Here is a 27811-nt window from a genome sequence, read left to right on the forward strand (position 1 = left end):
CATCTGATGAGATTTCATCTTTCTCTCTCTAGATTTTACCACGGAAGCACTTTGGTAAGCCAGAAACGATCAAAAGACACAATTGAAATCTCATTCCTCACACTTCAGATTGAAGTCGGAAACATTTTACCAAATGTAATCTGCCCATTTTCAAGGAAAGATAATTAAAACTTTTAACTTCTGCACTTTTAAATTATGATTACATTTTCACAAAGCAGGAAATTACTAACATAAACAAATCCAAGCATAAATGGTTACTTCAATTTTCTTTTACTGTTTTTTCCCTCCTTCTCTGCTATGAATACCAAACTTCCCTGTATCACAAAACCAAATCAACTCAGTAGAGAAGCAGAATTATAAGAAAAAACAAAACAACAAAAACCTAGGAAATTACAGGAGGAGTAAAAATTATTTGGGATCTTTTTATTGTCAATTAAAGTTTAAACAGGTTAATACTAACCACAATTACAAACTTTTGGTTGATGTTGATACACTCAGATCCCTACCCTTTCCTAGTTTCTAGTCAATGTTGTCCCTAGTAAGAACAGTCACGTTCCACAAATGACCAGTATGGCCACAAAAAGGTAAATTCGTAAACCAAGAACAGCTTTATTCTAATTGGAATTACTCAGGCTCTACCTAGAGTGCAAAATATTCTTACTGTTAACATTTACGTACATAGCTAAAACATGTTTTTATTATGTTTTCTGTTTTTGCTAAATGCTCACCCACTATAAAAAACAGTCCTTCTGTTTCCCTACCTGCCCCGCCACACACAGACCTCCCAAATTCTGTCAGGGAAAATTACTAATGGACTTTCATATAACAATATTAGGTTCTTTATAAATTGAGAAACATTTCAGGAATTACAAAATATATTTTAACATGACTCTTTCAGTCATATTAACAGTAACCCAAAGATAAATCATTCCTTAGTATATCTTCTTTTAATAGCTAACAGCAATGAAAAAAATAAACTACCAAGTACCTATTCAATGCAATGTTAGGTATGATTTTGTCCTTTATCTCATTTAATTAGAAAGCTAAACGAAGCTTCCTAAGCATTGCCTTAACTCTTAATTTAAAACTTAGATTTTTGAAAGAAACAAGTGTTGACGAAGATCTGGACAAAAGGGAACCCTTGTGCACTGTTGTTGGAACTGTAAATTGGTGAAGCCACTATGGAAAACAGTATGAGATTCTGCATAAAATTAAAAATACAACTACCAGCCCGGCCCGTGAGGCTTAGCGGTTGAACGTAGAACTATGAAACAGGAGGTCTCAGTTCAATTCCTGGACAGGGAACATGTCTAGGTTGCAGGCTCAATCCCAGTAGGGGACCTTTAGGAGAGAGCCAATCAATGATTCACTCATCATTGATGTTTCTATCTCTCTCTCCTTCTCCCTTCCTCTTTGAAATCAATAAAAGCATATTTTACCCTAACCAGTTTGGCTCAGTGGATAGAGCGTCAGCCTGCGGACTCAAGGGTCCAGGGTTCAATTCCGGTCAAGGGCATGTACCTTGGTTGCGGGCACATCCCCAGGTGGAGGTGTGTAGGAGGCATCTGATTGATGTTTCTCTCTCATCGATGTTTCTAACTCTCTATCCCTCTCTCTTCCTCTCTATAAAAAATCAATAAAATATATATTTTTAAAAAACATATTTAAAAAAATTTTAATACAACTACCATACAATTTAGCAATTTCAGTTTGGGGCATTTATCCAAAGAAAATGAAAACACTCATTCAAAAGATACATACCCCTATGTTCACTGAAGCATTATTTACAAAAGCCACTATATGGAAGCAACCTAGGTGTCCACTAATAGATGAAATAATAAAGAAGATTTGAAATATATACATATATATGCACACACACACAGTAATATTATTCAGACATAGAAAAAAATGAAATTGAAAAAAACAAATGCAATCAATAAAAGCTATACGAACTGTCAACAAGGAAATGAGATTTATGACATAAAATCCCGCCCATTGAATTTATGGCTGAAAACTGGCAGAGACCAGTTTGGTCCAACATGGTGACTAGGTAAGCCCTAGCCTCATTATATGCTCACTGCATACTAAATGACACATCCCACACCACCATGATCAAAACCAGAAGGCCACCATATAAGGACACCAAATGGCCAATGGAACTCCTCTGAGAAATCTAAACCCTTTTCCCAGGAAAATCCTAAATATTCCTCCCTCTTATTGAATAACCTACACTCCACCCCATCCCTGGTTAAATGAACCTCAATAAAGATAGCAAATTCTGCTAAAGGGGGCTGCTCTGCCTGTGAAGTAGTCCACTTTCTGTCTCATCACTTCACTAATAAACTCACCTTCACTTTAAACTCTATGCTGGCTTGCATTTAAATTCTTTCCTGCACAAAGCCAAGAACCCACAATGGGTGGTGAGCCCTCGGGTTCCCAGGCTCCCAGAATGCTTGCCAACATGGATGGACTGAGATGGCACTATGCTAAGTGAAATAAGTCAAAGAAAGATAAATACTGTGTCATTTCATTTACATGTGAACTCTAACAAAACTAAACAAATAAAAAACAAACAGACTCATAGATACAGAGAACTGATAGTTGTCAGAGGCTTGTGTGGTGGGGGATGGGCAAAAAGGTGAAGGAGATTACGAGGAGCAAAGTTATAGTTATAACGTAAGTCATGGGGATGTAATTTACAGCATTGGGAATACAGTCAATAATATCGCAATAACTTTATATAGTGATAGATGGTTACTAGAATTCTCATGGTGATCACTTCGTAAGGTATATAAATGTCAAATCACTGCTGTATACCTGAAACTAATATAATATTGTGTATCAATGATTTTTTAATTAAAAAGAGCTTTAGCTCTGGCCAGGTGGCTCATGCCTGGGTTGCAGGTTTGAGCCCCAGTTGGACGTATTTGGGCAGCAGCCTCTCTGCCTCTCTCTCTCTCTCTCTCTCTCTCTCTTTCTCTCTCTAAAAATCAATTAAAAAATATATCCTTAGTGAGGATTAAAAAAAAAAGAGCTTTATATTCCAGAATAAAAATTAAAATAAAAAACTTGGAGCCTTTTTTGTCCTGTTTTTTTTTCCAGAGAACATATGTAACACATGAATATCAATATCAAGGTCATATATCTCCTCAAGACAAAAATTCAGAGCAACATGACATCCATTGCAAGTACCCTTTGCCCTCTAAAACATATAAGCCACACACTTAATAAAGGACAGGCGCATTCTGTGGTGTTATTGAATATCAAAAATATCTTTCAATGCTTTAGGTTATAAATGTTTCCAGAAGCCAAATCATGCATAACAATAGCTAACTCACATTTTTATTTTTTATATTATTATTATTATTTAATCCTCACCCGAGGATATTTTTTCATTGATTTTAGAGAGAGTGGGAGAGAGAGGGAAAAACAGAAAGAAACATCAGATGTGAGAGAAATACATCAATTGGTTGCCCCTTGCACATGCCCTGACCAGGGCCCAGGCTGGGGAGGAGCCCGAAATCGAGGTACATGCCCTTGACCAGAATCAAACCCAGGACCCTTGGGTCCACAGGCTGACACTCCATCCACTGAGCCAAAAAGGCTAGGGCTAACTCAGATTTTTAGATTACTAAATGCTTTACCCAGATTGACTATTTTCACAATAATTTTACAAAGTAAATACTATTATAATCTCCATTTCACAGACAGAAAAAACACAAAACAAACAAAAACCCTAAGAAATAGAGCAGATTAAATCGTTTGCCCAAGATCACAGTTACATGTGGAATTCAAAACACTGCCAGCTTGTCTAACACCACAGTATAGACTCATAAATACTGGATTACTTGACTCCCTTTCTGCTTACCTACCTATCTACCCACCTACCTAAATATTTATCTTCAAATAAGTGATCCCACAAAACATATGCAGGCATGCAAACGATGGATGTACTTTAGGCTTGCCTCTTCTTGTTTACAAAGTAAATAAAAATCTTAATAAAAAACAACCATATCAATCAGCAATCTAAGCTTCCCAATCCATCTCAATAGCACTGATTTTTATATAAAACCTGAATCTAACTTATTTAAAAAACTTCTTTAAAAAGTTCTTCCTTTTCATTGTAACTAACTTATACCAAGGCAAGATGTTGTTGTGTGTTGTTTTTTTTTTTTTACGACATACCAGGTAAATAATCTTTTTACCCCAGCCCTTCTTATTCTTCACACTCTTCCAATTATTTTTTGTGTCTTCCTTCTGTTTCCAATGTTCATGATTTCCACCTGCTGTGTCTAAAATTACCTACCACCCCAACCCTCACGAATGAACATAAATCTGGCTCACATTTAAATAATGAAGCTAGAAAGGACTTTTAAAAAAAATGTTTTTATTGATTTTTAGAGAAAGAGGAAGGGAGCGGGAAGAAGAGATGGAAACATCGATGAGGGAGGAACATCATCTATCTGCTGCCTCCTGCACACCCTCTACTTGGGATCGAGCCCACAACCTGGGCATGTGCCCTAACCAGGAATCGAACTGGGGACCTCTTGGTTCCTGCGGAGCTACACCAGCTGAGCTGGAAAGGACTTTAGAGAGATGAGGTCATCTGATCACACTTACTCAGATGCAGACACGCTCACCACCAGGTCAATGTGAATGTTGCTCCCTGAAATTGGGTCTAGCCCAAGCTACCACCAAGGTAATTATAGACCAAGAGAAGTTTAGGGCTGTTAAGGGCTCTCCATTACAATTGCCTCCTGTATGTTCCTTCCATTGTCTTGCCCACAGGAGGGACAGCAGGTAGTAGAAAGGCCAAACAAAAGTTATCTTTACTAACGAATAAAGGAAATTTCAGCCCTCTTTTATTCTCCTTTGCTCACAGAATGGTCTTTTGGGCCCTGGCTTACTTGAAACCACTATTGTTAATTCTCTTCTGTTACACCACCTACATTTAGAGAATTAAACCAATAGCAGCAACAACAGAAGCATTACTACTATCAGAAAACTGATAAGGGAGCTACAGTTGTTGGGTTTGATATCCAAATAAAACCTGAAAGTCTGTGCAAGCATGTCAAACTCTTGCAGGCTTTCTCAATAACGATATGTACATTACAAAAACTCCTGTTATGATCACTGGATATGTGGCTCTATTATATCATGAATTATTTAAAAAATTTGCTACCCACTGTAAGGAATTATAATTCTAACTCTTCATTCAAGAAGATTTTTAAAGTTATAGCTTTGAATAAATATACCACGTTGGACATAAAGTCTATGAAAAGAAAAGCTATACCTTATAAGTCATGAAAAAGGGAAGGAGCAAGAGGCAAACAAAAACAAGACCACACAAAATTACCTAAAGAGAAAGATAACCTAGGATACTTTCATGTAGAAAGAACATTCAATACTGCTTGGTGAATGGCATTGGTCTTCTCACAAACCAGCAAACATTCAAGAAAGATGCCTTTTAAAAACTTGACCATGACCTACTATAAGAAATAACCGACCCTCTGAAATAAAAATTTCACGAACCACTATTTACCCCTACTAATTACAATGTATTCTGACTTTTTAAAAATACTGATGATGACATGCTAAATTGACTTCATGGCTCACCAGTGAATCACAACCCATAATTTAAAAATCTCTCTTCTAGAAAAATCACAACATGTCAGAACAAAGTTGCTAAACTTGACAATCTTGATAGACTAATCACAACCCAACTGCATCAGTGAACATTTCAGGGGGATTTGAAATAAAAGTTAAACATACAAAAGAAAGTTCCAAGTAGCATCTGCCTTAAGAACAAGTTTTGATTTAAAAGGAGAGGTAAAAAGCAAAAGATGAAAAATAAATGCTTCAAATATTGGAACAAACCCATTAGCTCTCATCTCCATTTCACGAACTATACTATTACACCTTTACCAAACACTTGGATGAATTACTCAATCTCCATGATTTTTTATGTTACTCTGCTCCTAATAATGACCTTCATTTAAATTTCAAGATTAGCTCTAGAGAGTAGGGGGGAAGGAAGTGGTCTCTGGATAACCAGAGATGGATATGGATGCCATGTCCTATTTCTGGCTGGCTTTCAACCCAAAACAGTGCAAACACAGGAGAGAGAATCTGCTACTAAGATCCCCTAAAGCTCGCCAGCATTTGAACTAGGAACATCTGTGAAGTGAACCCTGGGAACATGGAGAGAAGTAGTATTCTCAAATCGCCAGCAATTTTTAGCCAGACATTTTCCTTGACCACTGTCTAGAAATGTTGACAAGCCAATATGTGGAGATTATTAGGACCGATCATGACTGATAAGTAATGACAGAAGGCCAAAATTAGAGAAAAAGGAAATGTGAGGAAGAGATAGTCTCATAGTAAATAATGTTTTTAGCCTATTCTTTAGAAACAGAATCGAATACCTTTTGAATTACTAACAGTCCTGTCTCTAAAGTGTAAGATTTCTTATGCTGGTAGATTAGAATAGATAACCTGAAAATCCCTTCCAACTCTGACATCTGTAATTATAAGTTTAAATTTCAACATCAGGTAACATTTTGGGGGGAAACTAGATGGCCTTTTTGGCACCCACAAAAGTTAGTCCCTTTTTTCAGGAAAAAAACTTGCAATGAAGATCACAATAAAAGCATTACTACTATGAGAAAACTAATATGGAAAGTACAGTTGTTGTACTTTTAAATCAGTCTGGAACATCTACAAAAACAAAACAGTGGCTATACCATGAAAATAAATTAAATATTTTGTTTTTAAAATACTGTCACCTGATTTCACAGGCACATATATATGTTAAAAATTATCAAATTATATATGTATAGTCTATTGCTACATCAATTTTGCTAGATAAAACTGTTTAAAAATATTATCACCAGCTTTCCATTTATGTAAACAAATTACTTCATTCCATTGATAAAATAGATGAACATTATAGCTTAACTCTAATATTTTATAAGTTTCTCTTTTAAATTTACTATCCTTTGTATTCAAGTTTTATTGCATTCTTCTTACTTTCCTAACTTGGCAATCACTAAGCTCTAAAGACCATCTACGTTTTTCTGCTGCTATTCAAATACTATTGAATATATCTTTCCTTTAAATCACAGCCTAAAAATCTACATATTTCCTAATGATTTTATTTCCTTCTTTCCATTAGTTAAAGAAACTGATTTCTAGGCACTGCCATATCACCATGTTATGGTTCAGCTGTCATTTTCTTCCCTCATTCTTTATCTTGAATCTATCTGAAATAAAATCTGAAAGCTCAGAAGGGGAAGGAGGGGAGCCAACAAGACTACTCACATCAGATTTAGAGGACATATTCTCCTCCGCATCAGAATCATTGGGGTCCACGATATCATCAAACGGCGGTAAAGTTGATTTCTTCTTCTCTGACGTCTCACTCTCAATTTTGACTTTTCCCACCTTGACATGAGATTTGTCTTTTATCTGTTTTTTGTCAGCAGAACAAGTGAGTATCAGTGGTGGCGCGCTAGAAAAACTTTTAAATAGAGCCTCTGAGCTACTCTTTTTCCTTTTTTTGGCTGAGAGTTCTTCAGAATCTGAAATGGGGGGCCTTTTACTAGGAGCCTTCTTATCTTGCTGTCCACTGGTGATAGTGAGTAAGTTACTGTCTGGTTTTGGCTCTTTTGACATGGGTTTCGGTTCCTTGAAGGCCATCTTAGGAACGATTTTTTCTTCTTTCAGTGGTTTGTTTTCTTTGGGTTTCTTAGAGGATTCTTTGGAAGATTTGTTGTGATCCCTGGAAGGTTCTTTGAAGGCACTTTTATGTTCTCTGGAGTCTTTAGAAGGTTTTTCCTTGTGCTCCTTCATTAATTTGTGAGGCTTTGAAAAACTGGTGCTGCTGCTGCTGCTGCTGCTGCTACTGCTGCTGCTGCTACTGCTGCTGCTGCTGCTGCTACAGCTGCTGCTGCTGCTGCTGCTACTGCTGCTGCTGCTACAGCTGCTGCTGCTGCTGCTGCTGCTGGTATGAACACTCCTGTTAGGGTCCTGCAACAAGGAGAAGAAATGAAACTCAAAGCCAAAATGCAACACAGAGTCAAAAGCCGCTTTCCTTGCATTCCAGCTGCACAAAATGATCCCTCTTTGATTGATCTCAAAGTAATTTTAATGGAAACCAATGATAGTATAACAGGTAGAAATAGGATGTGTGACAACATGGTGAATGATCATGGATCATTCCTATGGATCAAGGAATTTAATGAGGCAAGTTATTTTCTTAATCATGAGAAGCATGGCATTCTAAGCATTTCAATTCAACAAATGTTTACTAAATGCTTGTTCTGAAAGATATAAAGATGGTTTAACACATGACTTTTTAAAATATTTTTTTATTTTTCAATTACAGTTGATGTACCACATTAAATTAGTGTCAGGTGTACAATCCAGTGATCAGACATTTATATAACTTAACAAAGTGGTCACCCTGATAAATATAAGATCCATCTGACACCATATGTAGTTATTATAATACTAGAGGCCCAGTGCACGAAATGCGTGCACAGGTAAGGTCTCTAATCCTGGTCGGCAATCAGGGCCGATTGGGGCCTTCTGGCTGCCAGCCAGGGCTTTCCTTCTGGTGGCCAGCCAGGACCATCCTTCATTCCACATCACCCCCTGGTAGTCAGTGCATGTCATAGCAAGCAATTGAACTCCCAGTCTCCCGGTCAAACTCCCAAGAAGACACTTTGCATATTAGCCTTTTATATATATAGATTATTGATTATATTGCCTATGCTGTACATCTGCATGCCAATTTATAACTACCAATTTGTACTTCTTAATCCCTTTACCTTTTTCTCCCATCCCCCAATAACCCTCCTCTCTGGCAAGCATCAAAATGTTCTCTGTATCTATGAGTCTGTTTCTGTTGTGCTTGTTCATTGGTTTGTTTTCTAGATTCTACATATAAGTGAAATCACATGGCATTTGTTTTTCTCTGCCTGGCTTATTTCACTCAGCACAATACCCTTTATGTCCATCCATGTTTTTGCAGATGGCAAGATTTCCACATGCCCCAGTCTTAATAATTGTGAGATATCTATGATTCATACTTGCTATAAGAGCCACCTTTATAGTGCTATGACAGCAAAAAGCAGAAGATAAGTAATTCTGTTGTAGGTATTGGGGAAAGAATAATTCAGAAATTTATAGAGAATTATTGAATTAAGTCCTCAAGGATAAGCAGTTAATACTAAAAAGAGAAGAATGAAAAAGTACTTGAAGGAGAGCTCAAAAAATGGCGGCTAAATAGGCAGACCCGTCATGCACCTCCTCCCAGGGCCAGACTGGAAACACAACTAAATTGGAGAACATTCATTTGGAATTACCGACTGAGGTCCAGTTGAGGAGAAGACTTATACCAAGGAAGAACAGAAAACACCTGAAGACCACTCTGTACTGACATATTCCTTCCCCACCCCTTTTTGTTTTGTTTTGAGTGTGTGTGTGTGTGGGGGGTGGGGGGGAGGTTGTCTCTTTGGTTGTTTTGTTCTTTTTCTCTTCATATTTTTTCTTTCTTTTCTTCTATTATTCCTACTCTCTAGTCTCTTTCCTAATTTCCTCTTCTCTGTACTTGCTATAGGAGTCTTGTGTACGTTTTAGTTTTGTTTCTTATGTTTTACGTTTTGTTGTGTTGTGTTTTGTTCTATTCTGTCAGCATTTCCACAACAGCTTGCGTGACATGGTTGGGGGTAAGCCACATAGTCAGCCAACCTGAGAGGAGATTCTATCCACAAACAGGACAATAACATTCAAGACCCAGCTACAACAGGAAAACCTAAATAACTCAAGTAGGGGGCTCTCCTAAAACACCCAGCCCAGGAGATCTAAGAAACTGCACCACTGGGTCCCACAAAACATCTACTATATAAGACCACCCCACAAAGTCTGGGAGGCATAGAAGTTTGATCTAATACATAAAAATAAATACAAAAGGGCAGCCATAACAGGGAGACAAAGAAACAGCCCCCAAATGAAAGAAAAGGAGGAATAGTCAGGAAAGGAACTAAATGAAATGGAGGCAAGCAATTTGTCAGGTAAAGAATTTAGAGTAATGGTAATAAGGGTGCTCAAACAATTCAGTGATAACTAAAATAAACTTAATGAGAATTATAAGGGACTTAAGAATAGCTACATCAACATGAAAATAGAGGTTGAAACAATGAATAAGGATCAATTGTAAATGAGGAACGACATAGCTGAAATAAAGCACACTCAGAAGGATTCAACATTAGGCTAGAACAGTGGTCGGCAAACTGCGGCTTGTGAGCCATATGCGGCTCTTTGGCCCCTTGAGTGTGGCTCTTCCACAAAATACCATGTGCGGGCGCTCACATACAGTGCAATTGAAACTTAGGGCCCATGCGCAGAAGTCGGTATTTTGTGGAAGAGCCACACTCAAGGGGCCAAAGAGCCGCATGTGGCTTGTGAGCCACAGTTTGACGACCACTGGGCTAGAAGAAGCTGAGGACCAAATAAGTGAAATAGGAGACAAGGTAGAAAAAACACTCATTCAGAACAATAAATGGGAAAATATTTAAAAGGCAGGAGGACAGATTTAAGGAGATAACATGAAAAGTAAGAGCATTCACATCATAGGAGGACTAGAAGAAGAATCCAAGCAAAGAATAGAGAATCTGTTTGCTGAAATAATGGCAGAAAATTTCCCTAACCTGGTGAAGGAACATGCCAGTAAGTTCAGGAAACACAGAGTTCCAGCCAAGATGAACCCCAAAAGACCCACACAGCTAATAATTATTAAAATGGTAAATATTAAAGACAAATAAATAATTTTAAAGGCTGCAAGAGAGAGACAGAAAGTTACCTAGAAGGGAGACTGTCAGTTGATTTCTCAGTAGAAACACTTCAGGCCAGAAGGGAGTGGCAAGAAGTATACAAAGTAATGAAAATCAAGAGACTGACTCCAAGACTACTCTATCCAACAAGGCTATCATTAAAATCGAAGGTTAAATAAAGAGCTTTGCAGACACACACAAAAAAAGGCTAAAAGAATGTATTACCACCAAACTAGCACTGCAGGAAATGCTAAAGGGACCAGTGTACAAAGAAGAAATAGAAAGAGAAGAACACAGGCATAAAGAGTAAAAATGGCAACAAATAAATACCTATCAATAATAACCTTATTATATGTAAATGACTTAAATGCTCCAATTAAAAGACATAGAGTAGCAGAAGGGATAAGAAAACATGACCCATATATATGCTGTCTGCAACAAAATCACCTCAGAACAAACGACTCACACAGAATGAAAATGAAGGGATTGAAAATTTTTTTCCAAACAAATGGAAATGAAAAAAAAAGCTGAGGTAGCAATACTCACATCTCACAAAATAGACTTCAAAGTGAAAGCCATAACAAGAGACAATGAAGGCCACTTCATAATACCAAAGGGATCAATCCAATAAGAGGATATAACCCTGGTAAACGTATATGCACACAATATAGGAGGATCCAAATATATTTTATAACTTCTGGAGGATTTTAAGGGAGAGATAGATAGCAATACAAGCATAGCAGGGGACTTTAACATTCCACTGACATCACTAGCTAGATCTTCTAGACAAAAAAATCAACAAGGAAACAATGCTCCTAAATGACATAATAAGTCAGATGGAATTGACATTTACAGAACATTTCACCCCAAAGCTATAGAATATACATTCTTCTTGAGTGCACATGGGACATTTTCAAAGACAGACCATATATTAGGATAAAAACTAAGTCTCGCTCTAACCAGTTTGGCTCAGCGGATAGAGCGTCGGCCTGCGGATTCAAGGGTCCCAGGTTCGATTCCAGTCAAGGGCATGTACCTTGGTTGCGGGCATATCCCCAGTATGGAGTGTGCAGGAGGCAGCTGATCGATGTTTCTCTCTCATCGATGTTTCTAACTCTCTATCCCTCTCCCTCTCTGTAAAAAAAAATAAAATATTTTTTTTTAAAAAAAACTCTCTACAAGGTCAAGAAGATTGAAATCTTATCAAGTATCTTCTCAGTTCACAATGGCATGAAATTAGAAATCAACTACAATAAAAACACTCGGGCCCGGTGGCATTGCTCAGTGGCTGAGCATCAATCTATGAACCAGAAGGTCATGGTTTGATTCCTAGTCAAGGGAATATGCCTGGGTTGTGGGCTTGATCCTCAGTGGGGGAATGCAGGAGGCAGCCAATCAATGATTATCTCTTATCATTGATGTTTCTGTCTCTTTCTCCCTCTCCCTTCCTGTCTTGAAATCAATTAAAAAAAAAAAAAAAGGAAAAAAAAGAGAAGATTTATTTAAAAAAATACTCAGAAACATTCAAACACATGGAGGCTAAATAGCATGCTATTAAATAATGAATGGGTTACCAAAGAGATCAACAGGTTACCAAAGTGAAGAGAGAACCCACTGCAGGGGAGAACATATTTGCCAGTAATACATCTGATAAGGGGTTAATATACAAAATATATAAGGAACTCATACAACTTAACAAAAGGAAGATAAGCAATCTAATTTTAAAATGGGCATAGGTCCTAAATAGGTACTTCTCTAAACTGGACATACAGAAGGCCAAGAGACATATGAAAAAATGCTCAAAGTCACTAATCATCCAAGAGATGCAAGTTAAAATGACAATGAGGTATCACCCCTCACCTGTCAAAATGGCTATCATCAACAAGTCAACAAATGACAAGTGCTGGCGACGATGTGGAGAAAAGAGAACCTTAGTACACTGCTGGTGGAATGCAGACTAGTGCAGCCACTGTGGAAAACAGTATGGAGTTTTCTTAAAAAATTAAAAATGGAGCTCCCATTTGACCTAGTGATCCATTTCTAGGAATATATCCTAAGAAATCTGAAACATTCATCAGAAAGAATATGCACCCCTATGTTCATAGCAGCATAATTCACTATAGCTAAGATTTAGAAATAGCCCAAGTGGCCATCAGCAGATGAGTGGATAAAAAAGCTGTGGTATATTTATACAATGGAATACTACACAGTGGTAAAAAAGGAACTCTTACCATTTGCAACAGCATGGATGGACTTGGAGAGTATTATGCTAAGGGAAATAAGCCAGTCAGAGAAAGATACATATCACATGATCTCACTCATATGTGGAATCAATGAATAAAATAAACAGATGAACAAAATAGATCTAGAGACATAGAACCATGGAAAATACTGATGAATTTCAGAGGGAAGGCAGGAGTGTGGAAGGTAGGGTGGGAGCAATTAATTGGGGGAATTTATATGCATATATGTATAGCCCATGGACACAGACAATAGTGTGGTGAAGGGCTTGGGAAGGGTGGGGCAGAGGGGGTCAATGGGGAAAAAAAAAAAAAAACAAGGGGGACATCTGTAATACTTTCAACAATAAAGATAGATAGATAGATAGATAATAGATAGATATAATAAATAAATAAGTACTCAGAAACCAGAGACTAGAATGAACAAAAATAATGAGGGATCAAAGCACAGGTTTTATTTGGGGAGCAACATCCAGCTTTGACAAAGGGGTGGATAAATAGCCCAGGGTCACATAGTGAGGCCAGTTATTAAAATTTTCCTATAAAGAATCACAAGCCCTGACCGGTTTGACTCAGTAGATAGAGCGTCAGCCTGCGGACTGAATGGTCACAGATTCGATTCCAGTAAAGCACATACCTTGGTTGTGTGCACATCCCCAGTAGGGGGTGTGCAGGAGGCAGCTGATTGATGTTTCTCTCTCATCGATGTTTCTAACTCTCTATCCCTCTCCCTTCCTCTCAGTAAAAAAACAATAAAATATTTTTTTTAAAAAAAAGAATCACAAGACCCCCTCCAAATAAAATTATTCTCAAATTGAGATAAAAAGCAATTCTGTTTTTGTTGTCCAAACTTCAGCACTTAAGGAATATGTCTCCCATCTACTACCAGAAGAAGAAGGAGGAGGAGGAGGAGGAGGAGGAGGAGGAGGAGGAGGAGGAGGAGGAGGAGGAGGAGGGGAGAAAAGAAAAGAAAAGAAAAGAAAAGAAAAGAAAAGAAAAGAAAAGAAAAGAGAAGAGAAGAGAAGAGAAGAGAAGAGAAAAGAAAAGAAAAGAAAAGAAAAGAAAAGAAAAGAAAAGAAAAGAAAAGAAAAGAAAAGAAAAGGAAAGGAAAGAAAAGGAAAGAAAAGAAACCTTAAAAGAATAAAGATTTCACTTAACAGTCATCAAAGGGATGGAAACATTTTTACCAATTACTGTTGTGTAGTCATAAGGAAAGAGCTAATTGCTGCCTATTTTGTTTTAAATGCATTACCAATTTTTCACATAAATTACTCAGAATATATAACCTTTCTATCTAGGCACAAAATTTAAATCCACACTTACAATATTTGTGAATCTCTATCATTAACAGTAAAAATAAGAAACAGAAGTAAACCCTGGATGTGCAAAAACCCAAAGCAATACTAAAAGGAGAGCTCTTTCTTGCTTACTTCCACCTCCTAATGTAACCAAAGACAGATAAATGTCCAAATTTCAACTGGAATTTATATCTTCAGGCTTGCTTATTATGTTTCACCTCTAACTCACCCACTTAAGGTTAATGATATGTAAACCAATCCTCTATTCCTTAAATATCTAACTTGACACAAAAAGGGTAAGTAGACAGGGACTATGCTTTTCAGTAACATGAACAATCAATTTATTGGATCTATGGGGGGGAAGCATGTATATGTATAAGTATTAGAAAGAATACCCAAAATGAAAAATTATTGTTCAGTATTAGTAGGATTATGTATTTTTTCTTTTTACAGTTTTTTTCTTACTTATTCAGAACAAAAAAATTACACACATCAACTATTCCATTTCTTTTTCTCAAGTGAACATTTGGTTTCAAAATTCTAAAATGGATAAAGTTACAAAGCAAAGACAAGCTTTTATGCATCAAACTAGATAATTACTTACAAAACATTTAAATCTGAGTCTTAAAAGGAAAATGCTAAAGATAGTATTCATATTACTGAAACTACATTATTTTATAAATTCTATTACAAGACATTTCCTGGCATGTTAAGCAAAGCCATGAATAATTAAAATAAAGTATAATGGGCAAACGAAATTAAGGAAGAACATTTTGAAATCTAATATCCTTGAGTTTTATTTTTTGTTGTTGTTAACTGGTTTGTTGACTCACTGGATTTTTGCAATTTGCAATCAATGTTCTCATTATGGTTCCCAAACACCCAAGGTTTGCTACTTAATACTCAACTTTATGGATATTTTTATAAACATAACTTATAAAAATACATAAATTTTAACCTACCAACATATATTCTAATGTTAAGCATTGTTTCAGCACCAACAGCAATTAAGGGACTTCTATATAGGGGTTCTTCCAGGATTTATTTTTTAAATCCTTTTTTAGTACAAACTGGAATTCTTAACCCAAAGTACGTAGTGGTATATGACACAGATTCTTGTGTCATAGAAAGTTCAAGTTCTCTACTTAATTACATACATATGATGTTAAGTACAAAACTCCAAATTTTATAACTTTTTACTCCGCGTGTTGGTCTAAGTTTTTAATGCCTACCATCGCCTTTTCACCTAACCCAACAAATCTTGGTACAAGCAAATCACCCAACCATCCTTGTTCCTTCTGTGTTACCAAAAAGCTTTCTCTAAGTTAAGACCACTCAGAGCTCAGAAGGGAAACATATTCAATAACAACACCTCAGACAAATAAAAATTTAGAAAATAAGATGAGAGAATGGTTTCTGTTTCATGGGTTTACATTTTCTGTGATCAATGGCAAAGTACAAATATATGTCACCTGACTCCATATTCATACATGTCATAAACGCAAAACAAAGACTTACATACAAAGTCAGGAATTAAATTGTTACTAAAATGGAATGAAAGCTTTCCCTGAATTTTAGCCCATCTATCGTTTATCTATTGGGAATCAAGTGACTGGCTTTTAAATTTTTTTACTGAACTATAAATCTCAACATGAAGTGCCACTCAGCAGCAGAGACTGATTACCATTCAATGTGAAGTTTACACATGTTGTATAATTCAAATCTCTTTGCCCGAGGCTGATTAAGACAAACTGAATATCAATATTAGGGGGAGCATGTGTGCATAATTCAAATCTCAAATATTTAAGGCAAATGACTATTTAAATATAAATATACATGTATTTGTACTAACTTTACCACCTTTGAATATAGGTTACAGTATTTTTTTTCATCTACTCAGAGTCTACTGAATGCTTCCTTGTTTTAGTTTTCTGGAACAGAATGGGCCTCTTTAATGTATAATCTCTTTTAATACTACTTGTCAGCAACCCCAAGCTTAAGAGAAGATCAGAATAAGGTTTTCTGACTATATATGATTTTTAACTGCCATGTTATCACCATGTCTTCTTCCTAGTACCACAGATAATTCAGCGATTATTCTCTAGCTCTTGTTTCTTCCTCTATCTATCCTCTTAATTTTGGCCTCTATCCTACTTTAACTGGCTTCTGCATTGTGCAAGATTTTCAGTTCATTCATATCTTATACAGTAAAATTTGCATAGAGACAAATAAACTTGCCTAGAGGGTGTTTATTTATCCTAAACCAATAAACTCTCTAAGAGTTTATTTGCCCAAGGTACATCTTAAAAGGACACTTCCTAGAAACTGTAGTATAGTCTAAGAGGTTAAGCATAGAAGGAGGTTGGGGAAACCATGATAGTCAAAAAGACTGGCTTTCAAAACAGAAATCTCTTCTGTAATGTCATTCAACATTTGACAAGTGGCCAAGGAGGATGAACTAGAATCTGAGGCTATGAATAAAATATAAACATTCAGAATTCTGGAGAAAATAACGAACTTTGAATTTCACTTGCTTTCCCCCACTTAAATCCCAAATCCAACCCATTCACCTTTCCTGAACAAGTCAGCTCTGGGAACCAGTGGAATTATAGTCATCTTCTGAGAGGACTGGTGCAGGATTGCTCTGTTCTGGGCTCTAAGCAAGGCCCAGAAGAGTTCTGCACGTAGATAAGTGCACTAGTGTGGCAGCCTCCCTGGCCTGAAAGGCGCTCAGTAGAAGGGAGATTACAGTCTATTCCGGAGGCTAGGAATATACAGGACTTTCTATATATTAACTAAAGCTTACAATTTTTATGTGCCCATGGAACACTGAGAAAAATCAATCATAAAATGAACTTCAAAATACTCTTTTCAAAATGTTTGAATAGATTATACAGTTGATCATACTCTAATAAAATTAGACAAATAAAGACAAAGAAATCAGTCAAAAGAAAACAATGAAAAAAGCATTTGAAATTGAAATAATTTCACCAACACATACACTTTAAAATAAAGGCCTTAAATGTATATTTAGCGTTCAAATTCAAAGGTCAAATTTATCAAGTTAATTCTGATTTATAGATCAATCTACTCTCCAAAATCAACTAAAAGAGATGGAGTTTCTTATATTTAAAATTTCTTGAATTTAAAATGATGATCTACCATAAAAGGAATAAAATTAACGAGGGGAATAGCAATTTATAAATATTTCAAAACAGGTAGGTAAATACCAAAAGAAATACCTAAACAGTTCAAAATTGGGGAGAGAGAGAGAGAGAGAGAGAGAGAGAGAGGGAGAGAGAGAGAGAGAGAGAGAAAGAGAGAGAGAGAGGGAGAGAATGAATTATAGGGGGAGAGGGGAAGAGCACAACAGACTACTGATGATTTTTATGAGCTTTTTAACATCATTTGGCTTTATAATATAAATGTTTTATTTATAATTAATATTGTAAGACACTAAGATTGTAAAGCAGAAATCATTTCAACAATTGGTAGGACTAATAAAAACATGAACCAAATTTATTTAAACACCAAGGCCAGCTAGAGGCAATAAGACACAAAACATTTATTAGTTGGTAAATGGTAAGGAACTAAAAGAACATTACACAAGTAAAAGAAAAACGGCACTTGAGAATAGCAATGGGGTCGTTCATTCAATAACAATCTAAATGGCCTATACCTAAAAATAAAACTATACACACAAACTGTTTATACACACACAAGAAAGAAAAAGAAGTCTTCTGTTACAGGTCACAATGCTTTTGAAGGGTTTTATTTGTTTTGATTTTTTAAATAATGTACCATTTTTTGAAGTTGACACTCAGCCAGGAAATTAGAGAGAACTCTGCAATCCCCCCCACGCCCCCAGCTTAGGGAAAATTAATAGAGCCATTTCTAGGCCTGACCAGGGAGGGGTGGCCCACAATATTAAGGAATTGAAGAATCACATCCTCAAATTCCTTAATTTGCCTGGATCTGTATAATAGACAACCAATACAGATATAATTACACTCAGGCAAGTCTGCACTGTGCAGAGTGACAGAAGATGCAGGAATATCCTAACTTGAATGAGAACCCAAAAATAATGTTAATCATTCAAGGGCAGAATCTAGATAATAACAGGTTTCCCCCAGTCATACCTGGCTATGAGTTCAGCCAATTCATTGAGACAAACTGGCCTTATTAAGATGTACAAAGAACAGATGCATCTGAGAACTGAGAAGCAAAGGCAATCTACTAGAGAAATTTAATGAGGAAGTCAATATAAACAACTACTCATTTTAGGAAGATCATCCACTAGCAATGTGGTAGAGAGGCTGGAATGGGTAGAGGGTGAGAAAAGAAAGGCTACTTGGATGACCACTGCACTGTAGGCAGGTGGTGGTGGCAGTAGTAACAGCTTACTGAACACATACTAGTCCAGACTCTGATGTCCGAGTTTTATAACAATTAAGTCCACAATCTTGTAAAGTGTGTATTAGCCATATTTCACAATGAGGAGACTGATTCACAGAACCCAATGTAACCAAAGACACACATGTAATTAGTGGTAGAACTGAGATTCAAGCCCAGGGTGCCCGGCCCTAATTCCCATACTCTGAACCACGATATTTCTATCAGGACAACTGGGTTCAAAACCAACTGCCAATCTTACTAACGTAATCTGAGCTGGAATGAAAGAAGGATGAGTAGAAAGGGGGATGGGGTCAGTGACTTTAAAAGAACACTATTGAACATGCCTGCAAGTCTAGGCAGAACTACATAAAGGAAGTTCTTTTTAGTTCCAGTAGAGGGGGTTTAATTTTTTGGTAGGTGGCAAATATTGTGAAATTGAGGCTCTTTCTGTACGTTTCAAGTGACTTAAACTTTGAGTCCTTTATTACCAAATAAATATTTTAAACTTGACAGCAATAAAATTGTTGTATTCAGAGGGCTTGTGTGATATTGAAAAATCAACCTTTCATATAATAATTCTGCAGAACACATTATCTCCAATTATTTTAAGGAATATCACAAAACTGTAAGATACTACATCTCATTGAACAAATACTTTCAAAATAAATGTAAATATCTGCTACACTACATAATTTGAAATGACAAAAACTTTTTGTGCTCAAATAAAATAAGTAATCACCTTTTCCCAAAGGGGAAAGTCACTGTTAAGTGGGGGGAAGTCACTGTTAAGAAAAGGAGAGGATCCTCCAAGGGCCTCCAAGGGAGGTGTTTGGGAAGAAGAAATTTGAGAAATTTAGCACAAAAATAAGGAGGCAATAAAGAAAAACAAATATTTAAAGCCACAAAATAAATGGTTTTATAAGAAAGAAAAGATAACAGTACACATCTTAGTTATAAATATTTTAACTAGTCATAACCATAAATAATGTTTACCAATTTTCAATTTTTGAAATTACCCTACTCAGCTTGACTACTGCTAAGGAACTTAGATTTCCTTGTCAGTAAAATGAAGACCATATTACTTATATACTATTATCAAAGTCAACTTGATTTTAAAAGTTTAATATATGTAAAGTGGCTTTATGTATATATGCATGTATTATAATATAATTTATTACATATGTAATGTGCTTAGCACATAGAAGAAACTGTGTGCAAGTATTTTTGATGACTACCACTACTGTTACTGCTACTATAGAAAAGAACATAAAACATAATTTGTATTACATAACACAATGCAAAAGTAAATGTTTGGATGGCAAACAGAGAGGGTATAAAGAGAAATGGTGAAGGGAAAGAAACTCTTACAAATTTGAGCTTATAAATTTCAGAATAAAGAGGAACTGTCTATAGTTGGTAGAACAAGAAAAGAGTTCTATGTCCAACATCTAGAAAGTTATATACAAGATAGGCATTAAATGTGGTGTCATATTGGGAGGAAAAGGAGATGAAGCAGATGAGCTAGATTCTCCTGTAGCAAAAGAAGCATAGGCATATAAAGAAAAAAACTCCTTTTTTGGAAACTGTTGGCAGTAACACTAGAACTTTAAAAAAAATTTAGTTAATCAGTAAAACACAGTTAAAGTGTTTCCCTCTAGGAAGTGGGAAGGAGATTGGGGAAGAATATCAAAGGATTTTGCTAAGTACTATCTTTTGCTATTTAATTCTTTTAAAGCATGTACATGCATTATTTTGACATAAAGTAAATTTCTTCAGCCTCCCAAGTATATTTTATATTCTCCCCAGCTTTCATTTTACCCATTTGCACTTCAGAGATTTTTGTGAAATAAATTTTGTGTTAGAGAAATTATTTAACCAAGTGACTCCTATGTTCCTCTGTTTTAAAAGAAATTTCAGAACATTCTTTTCGGAGAAACCACGATGGCGGCATAGGTAAACACCGGAGATTGCTGCCACAAACAACCACTTCAAAAATACAACTGAAAGATGGAACGGACATCACCCAGAACCACAGGAAGGCTGGCTGAGGAGAGATTCTTCAACTAGAAGGAAAGAGAACAGCATACTGAGGCTCAGAGGAGGCGCAGTGTGGAAAATACAAAGGTACGGAGGTGCGTGTGGAGCCGGCTGGTGGCTGAGGGCGCGGTTGTCGTTTTCAATCGGGAGGGAGTCTCAGGCTCTGAGCTCCCGTTCCGGGCAAGTCTCTAGGGACCCAGACTCATACGGGAGAAGCGGGACTCTCTGGCATCACTCAGAACCCTAGGGCAGCTTTCTCTCCGTGGGGCTTGCAGCAATTACTGGGACACTGAGAAGCAGAGCCTCTGAGGGCAAGACTGAGAGCAGCCATATTTGCTAACCCCACCCTGTTGATCCCGTGGGACCCGTCCCGCCCAAGCCCTGCAGGGAGACCTTTGCTGGATAGCCTCAGGCAAAGGCTAGATTAGCATTCCCTAGAGATCCAGGAGCCAGGAAGCCCAGAGGTCAAAGTGGGACCATCCAGTTTGCAGCTCAGTGGAACCATAAAAGACACACTCAGGGGGCAGACTCAGTGAGCACCAAAGCCCCATCGAAGCAAGTCTAGCCCCAGAGGGGTGTCTCCAGCACAGAAGTTCTCCCACTGCAGACACAGCTGATTCTCACAGCCAATTGGCCTGGAGGTCAATTCCTCACAGTGATAACTACAACAATCAAGGCTTAACTACAACAAGACTATGCACAAAGCCCACAAGGGGGTGTACCAAGAGTGTCTACCTCAGGTAATTGGGACACTTAGTACAGAAAGGCATTCTATCAACACAGCGAAGCATAAAAAATGCCAAGACAAAGAAACAGGACACAAACGACAGAATTGGAGGAAAGCAAACTGTTGGATATAGAGTTCAAAATCACACTTTTAAGGTCTTTAAAGAACTGTTTAGAAGCCACCAATAAATTTAATTAGGCCCTCGAAAAGACAGGTGAGACTGCCGATAAATGTAGTAAGATCTTCAAGAAGACTGGTGAGACCGCCGATAAATGAAGTGAGATCCTCAAGAAATCTAATGAGACCCTCGATGTTGTGATAAAGGACCAACTAGAAATTAAGCATTCACTGACTGAAATAAAGGACATTATACAGACTCCCAACAGCAGACCAGAGGATCGCAAGAATCAAGTCAAAGATTTGAAATACGAAGAAGCAAAAAATACCCAACTGGAAAAGCAAAATGAAAAAAGAATCCGAAAATACGAAGATAGTGTAAGGAGCCTCTGGGACAGTTTCAAATGTACCAACATCAGAATTATAGGGGTACCAGAAGATGAGAGACAGCAAGATATTGAAAACCTATTTGAAGAAATAATGACAGAAAACTTCCCCCACCTGGTGAAAGAAATGGACTTACAGGTCCAAGAAGCGCAGAGAACCCCAAACAAAAGGAATCCAAAGAGGACCACACCAAAACACATCATCATTAAAATGCCAAGAGCAAAAGACAAAGAGAGAATCTTAAAAGCAGCAAGAGAAAGAGACTCAATTACCTACAAGGGAATACCCAGACGAATGTCAACTGATTTCTCAACAGAAACTTCACAGACCAGAAGGGAATGGCAAGAAATATTCAAAGTGATGAATGCCAAGAACCTACAACCAAGATTACTTTATCCAGTAAAGCTATCATTCAGAATTGAAGGTCAGATAAAGAGCTTCACAGATGAGGAAAAGCTAAAGGATTTCATCACCACTAAACCAGTATTATACGAAATGCTGAAAGGTATCCTTTAAGAAGAGGAAGAAGAAAAAGGTAAAGATACAAATTATGAACAACAAACATGCATCTATCAACAAGTGAATCTAAGAATCAAGTGAATAAATAATCTGATGTACAGAATGAACTGGTGATTATAATGAATCACGGACATAGAAAGGGAATGGACTGACTATTCTTGGGGGGGAAAGAGGAGTGGGAGATGGGGGAGGAGACTGGACAAAAATCGTGCACCTATGGATGAGGACAGTGGGTGGGGAGTGAGGGTGGAGGGTGGGGCGGGAACTGGGAGGAGGGGAGTTATGGGGGGGAAAATAAGAGGAACAAATGTAATCTGAACAATAAAGATTTAATTTAAAAAAATTAAATAAATAAAGAAATTTCGATTTTCCTTCTGATGTGGTTTGAATGTTAATTTTTTCCTTGTGCAAACTACAATCAAGCTCTATGCTACAGATTTAGTTTAGAATACTTAGAATGCATTTTGACTTTTATTCGTTGTACTTATACTATTAAAAAATAAAGAAAATACAATTTATGAATCACATTTTCAAAATGCTCTTATTCATATACTATTCCATGACTTGCTATGGATTAAATTCTAAGTTATAGTAAAGTATTAGTAACAAAAAGTAGAGGACTTTGCAGTTTCAAGTAAACTTCTGATCACTTTTGTGGTTTGAAACTAGAAACTTGAAGTAAGATCACTTCTCTTTCTAGGTTTATGTATATTTAACTTTGTACAATGTCTGTTTTCTTACATAAGCTTTAAAATATATTGGCCAGATCATTCTACTCCTCTGTCTGAGAACTAGTTGATAATGAGGATTGACAAGTAGTATTTACTCACAGAAAACAGTCAATTTTCAGTATGCACTACTAATCACAGTGCAACAGTTGAAAGGATAAGATGGAAAATAGTGCCTGGCACAGAAAAATTCAATATATCTATTCCATAAATAAAAATAACAAAATAAAAATAACAAATATCTAATCAGAGACTCAGAGAAATATAGAATATAGGTAACAAAATGGCTGAGAATTTTCCAAAATGATTGTCATGAATCCACAGAAAAAGTAAGTACAATATAAAACATATAAATACATTAAAAAGGAATTTACTCCTAGACACACTGTTAAAAATGAAGAACTCTAAAGACAAAAAGAAGAAACAAGAAAATACCTATTGAAAAAGGAACACATAATAAGTGGTATGCTATAGCAGCTAGCTAAATAAGTTCACAAGAGCCAACTGTTACATTTTCAAGAATTCTGTGAGCCTGTTTGTAAACAAGGCTATTATTATAGCCCAGCTGGCATGGCTCAGTGGTTAAGCATCAACCTATGAACCAGGAGGTCACAGTTTGATTCCCAATCAGGGCACATGCCCAGGTAGAAGGCTCAGTCCCTAGTGGGGGCTTGCAGGAGGCAGCCAATCAATGATTCTCTCTCATCATTGATGTTTCTATCTCTCTTTCCTTCTCCCTTCCTCTCTGAAATCAATTTTTAAGTTTCTTTAAAAGTTAAATTACACAAATGTACAAGTAGAAAAATATTAAAAGCAGAGGCAATAGATAAGACTCATCACTTCCTAATTATCTGTACTCTAGAAATTATGTTTATTAATCAGGATGATGAAAATACTTCATAATTGTGTGTTACTTCATATATCTTCCCTCCCAATCCACAATAACTGACATAACATTAAATATTTGTTTATATCATGGAAATGAGCAAAAACTAAAAATCAGGAATTCCCACCCTCCCAGAAGTAGTTGCTAAACATCTATTAGCATAACTCTGAATCAGACTTCACAAAAACAATACTGTAAAAACACACTTCTAAACAATTCACAGGCAAAAGAAATTATAATGGAAAATTTTTAATTCATTGTTTTAAATAAAAGAAATATTACACATTCATTTGTGGAAGGTAGTTAAAATGGAACTTAAAGGAAAATTTTAGTCTTTAATGCTTACATTTGGAAAAAATGACTGACAATTAGGAAGTTCTGGAAAACAATGGCATAACAAACTCAAAAGATTATAAAGACTTTTTTAAACCTAATAAAAAATTCAAAGAAATCCTATGGAAAGAGCAAATAAACAACAGGACAAAAAAGACAAATATGCCTGTAAGTATAGCAGAGATTAAACAAATAAGAATGCTATAAATAATTTTTCCAACAAATTTGGAAGTAAACTCTTAGGCAGATATAATTTATTAAAACTGACAAAGAAAGAAATAAAAATCAAGAATAATCCTTTATTAAAGTCAAGTAAGTGGTTTAAAATCTTCCTACTTAAAAAAAAAAAAAAAAAAGATCAGGTACATAGGATTTTACAAGAAAGTTCTACGAAAAAACAATTTCAATCTCACAGAAACTCTTAGAAGATGGAAAAGAGAAAAACATTTCTCACTTTGTGTGGCAAATAATATCAAAGCAACAAAACTTATTCCCCCAAAAAACGAAGAGAAATAAAAGTACAGACCAATGTCACTCAAAAATGTGGATGCAAAATTTTGAATAAAATATTATCACAATTAATTCAATTATGAGTGGGGGGCCTAATAGAGCAAGATCAAATTGGTTTTATCCCAAGCATTCAAGAGTAGTTCAGCATGAAAAAAATGCTTGTCAAACAAATTAACACATTAAAGAAGAAAACTGTCTGCTCTTCTCAAGAAATGCCAAAAAAATTATCTGATAAAATAAAAATCTACGCATGATTTAAAAAAAACTGTTAACAACACAAGACTAGGAGATAAATTCCTTAACTGGACAAACAATAGCTACTAAAATCCCTTGCAAACATTTTAAATGGTGAATTACTAGAATTAGTCCCGGTAAAATGAGGAAATTTTATATTTAACATTTCACTAGTGGTCATACTGACACAGAACTACAGAAGGCAGTGGGAAGGGAGAAATAAATATTAAAAATAAGAAAAATATATGAAAGGTGAAAGGATTAAGAAATATAAATTGGCAGTTACAAAATAGTCACTGGGATGTAAAGTACAACATTAGGAATACAGTCAATAATATTGTAATTATTATGTATGGTGTCAAGTGGGTACTAGAGTTATTGGAAGAATCAATTTATAAGTTATGCAAATGTCTAACCATTATGCTGTACACCTGAAATGAATATTGAATTTCAACTGTATTTAAAAATTGTTTTAAAGAAAGATATATGTCACTATTCATGTATGATATGATTATTCACATAGAAAAACAAAAGAACCTATAAAGAAAAATGACTGTACTAGTAATTAGTAAGTTTAGTAAGATAGAAGCAGTATCAATATACAAAGGTAAACTTCATATTACACACCAGCAATGAACAGAAGACATTTAATGTTCTATTTATAACAGCAATAAAAAGATAAAAAAGCTAGGACTAAACAGAACATAAAACTAGCTAGACTTTCATGAAAAACATTAACAACTTAACATGTTTAAAGATAGCCTAAATGAACTAGTAGATTGGTTCATACATACGAACACACCCATTCTCCACAGATTCAATGGAATTTCAATCAAAATCCTAATAAGAGTTTTTCAAAGCACTTAAACTAATTCTAACATTTATAGGAAGAAAAAAGAATTATGTAATAGAGTTTGTCACACCATATAGGAACCACATTGTAAGACTATAGCCATCACAACACTGTGGCACTGCTGCAGAGTTCAACCAACTGACCAAAGAAACAGAAATGAACCACATCCCCCCAACAGATTCATAAATATATGAAAAGCTGACCTTTGACAAGGTAAGCACTGTAGATCTCTGAGGAAAACATAGACAACTCAATAAAATGTGCCTGGACTGATTTTCTATATAGGAAAAAATTTAAATTAGACTCTTACCTCATACCATACATAAAATGAATTCCAGATGTTTGAAAATATTTAAATGGTAGGCAGAACTTCTCAAACGTGTTGGGGGAAAATACAGGAGATTATCTATAAAGTTCTTCTCTATCCCTATATTGAACTAGGGGTAGAGAAGAACATATTAAACAGGACTCAAAAAGAACTAGCCATAAAATGTTTGACCACATTAAAATTAAGAATTTCTGCTAATATATATATCATAAAGAAAGTAAAAACACTACCAAATGGGCAAACTAGGAAAAGCTACCTGAGGGAAATATAACCAACAACAGAATCATATCTCCAGAACATGAAAAGACCCCCAACAAATAAATAGAAAAATAAGCAGAACACATGGACAAACATATCAAGAAAAAACAAGAAAGGCCACTGAGGTGTATGTTCAGCCTCTTTACTACTAATCACTGAGAAGCAAAATAAGATAATAAGATACCATTTTGTGCCTACTCAATGGCACAGATGACTAGAAAGACAGCAATGGGATTTCTTTCTTTAGATTGCTGATCAAAGACTCTATAAAGTGTCACAGCCGCTATATAAAATAATAAAAAAGCTAAATATGTGAATACCCTATGAGCCAGCAATTCCACTTATTATACCCTAAAGCTGGATTGCTCTAAATGTGGTCAGATGCATTGTTCTAAATGTGGTCAGGGGACAAGCAACACTGGTATTATCTGAATGCTTATTAGGAATTCAGGTTTTTGAGCTCCATCCCAGACCTCCAGAATAAGAATCTGTGCAATGGGGCCCAGATTGAGAATTCTCACTCTAAAATTGAATGGTAAGTTTATGGTGTTTGTTTTATAATCTACATATAAAATACACATAATTCTCATATCAGTGATAACATAATAACATTTTTATTTTAAGAAACATTAAAAATTCCTGATGTCAGAACCTTACTATCCAGTAAGAGAAATATATGTTGTGCTTCAATGGACACATTTATTAGCTGCTTTGAACAAAGTATACACATCTTCTCATTTAATTCTTTAAGAATTTTGTGAGGTAGGTTCTTAGCAAAGAATAGGCAATCAAAAATGTGTTGGGTGAATAAGTACTTGAATAATTTTATAATACAAAAGAGAAAGTGTGGTTATATGCTATGTATTGTGTTAAATGAACTAACATAGATGAGCCACTCTATTAGTAGAAAGGAGCTTATGATCTATTCTGTTTCTATAGCCTATTACTTATTATCAAAAGTATAATGAAAAAAATCACTTTTTTTTCTCTGGAAGTATTTTTGGTCAAAGGTGTAGAAACAGGAACAAATTACAGGGTGGAGTTAACTAAGATAACATTTCTATATTATCAGAATTTGCATTCTGTGTTTTAGAAAAGCGGAGTTAGCGATATGCAAGGCACCAGC

At 35.9% G+C, this 27811-nt stretch overlaps 1 protein-coding gene across 3 annotated transcripts in view; it reads right to left on the bottom strand.

Annotated features, from left to right (window-relative positions):
* Nucleotides 1-27811, bottom strand: part of MLLT3 (MLLT3 super elongation complex subunit) — a 261682-nt gene that overhangs the window by 61714 nt on the left and 172157 nt on the right. For all 3 annotated transcript variants that reach the window (XM_070431749.1, XM_070431750.1, XM_070431751.1), the window contains exon 5: nucleotides 7321-8028. In XM_070431749.1, coding sequence (XP_070287850.1) covers nucleotides 7321-8028 — 708 coding nt within the window. The remainder of the gene's footprint in view (nucleotides 1-7320; nucleotides 8029-27811) is intronic.

This window comes from Myotis yumanensis, unplaced genomic scaffold, assembly GCF_028538775.1.
Source record: "Myotis yumanensis isolate MYYU_CA2020_CCGP unplaced genomic scaffold, mMyoYum1.0.hap1 SCAF_12, whole genome shotgun sequence".
NCBI classification, from domain to species: Eukaryota; Metazoa; Chordata; class Mammalia; order Chiroptera; family Vespertilionidae; genus Myotis; species Myotis yumanensis.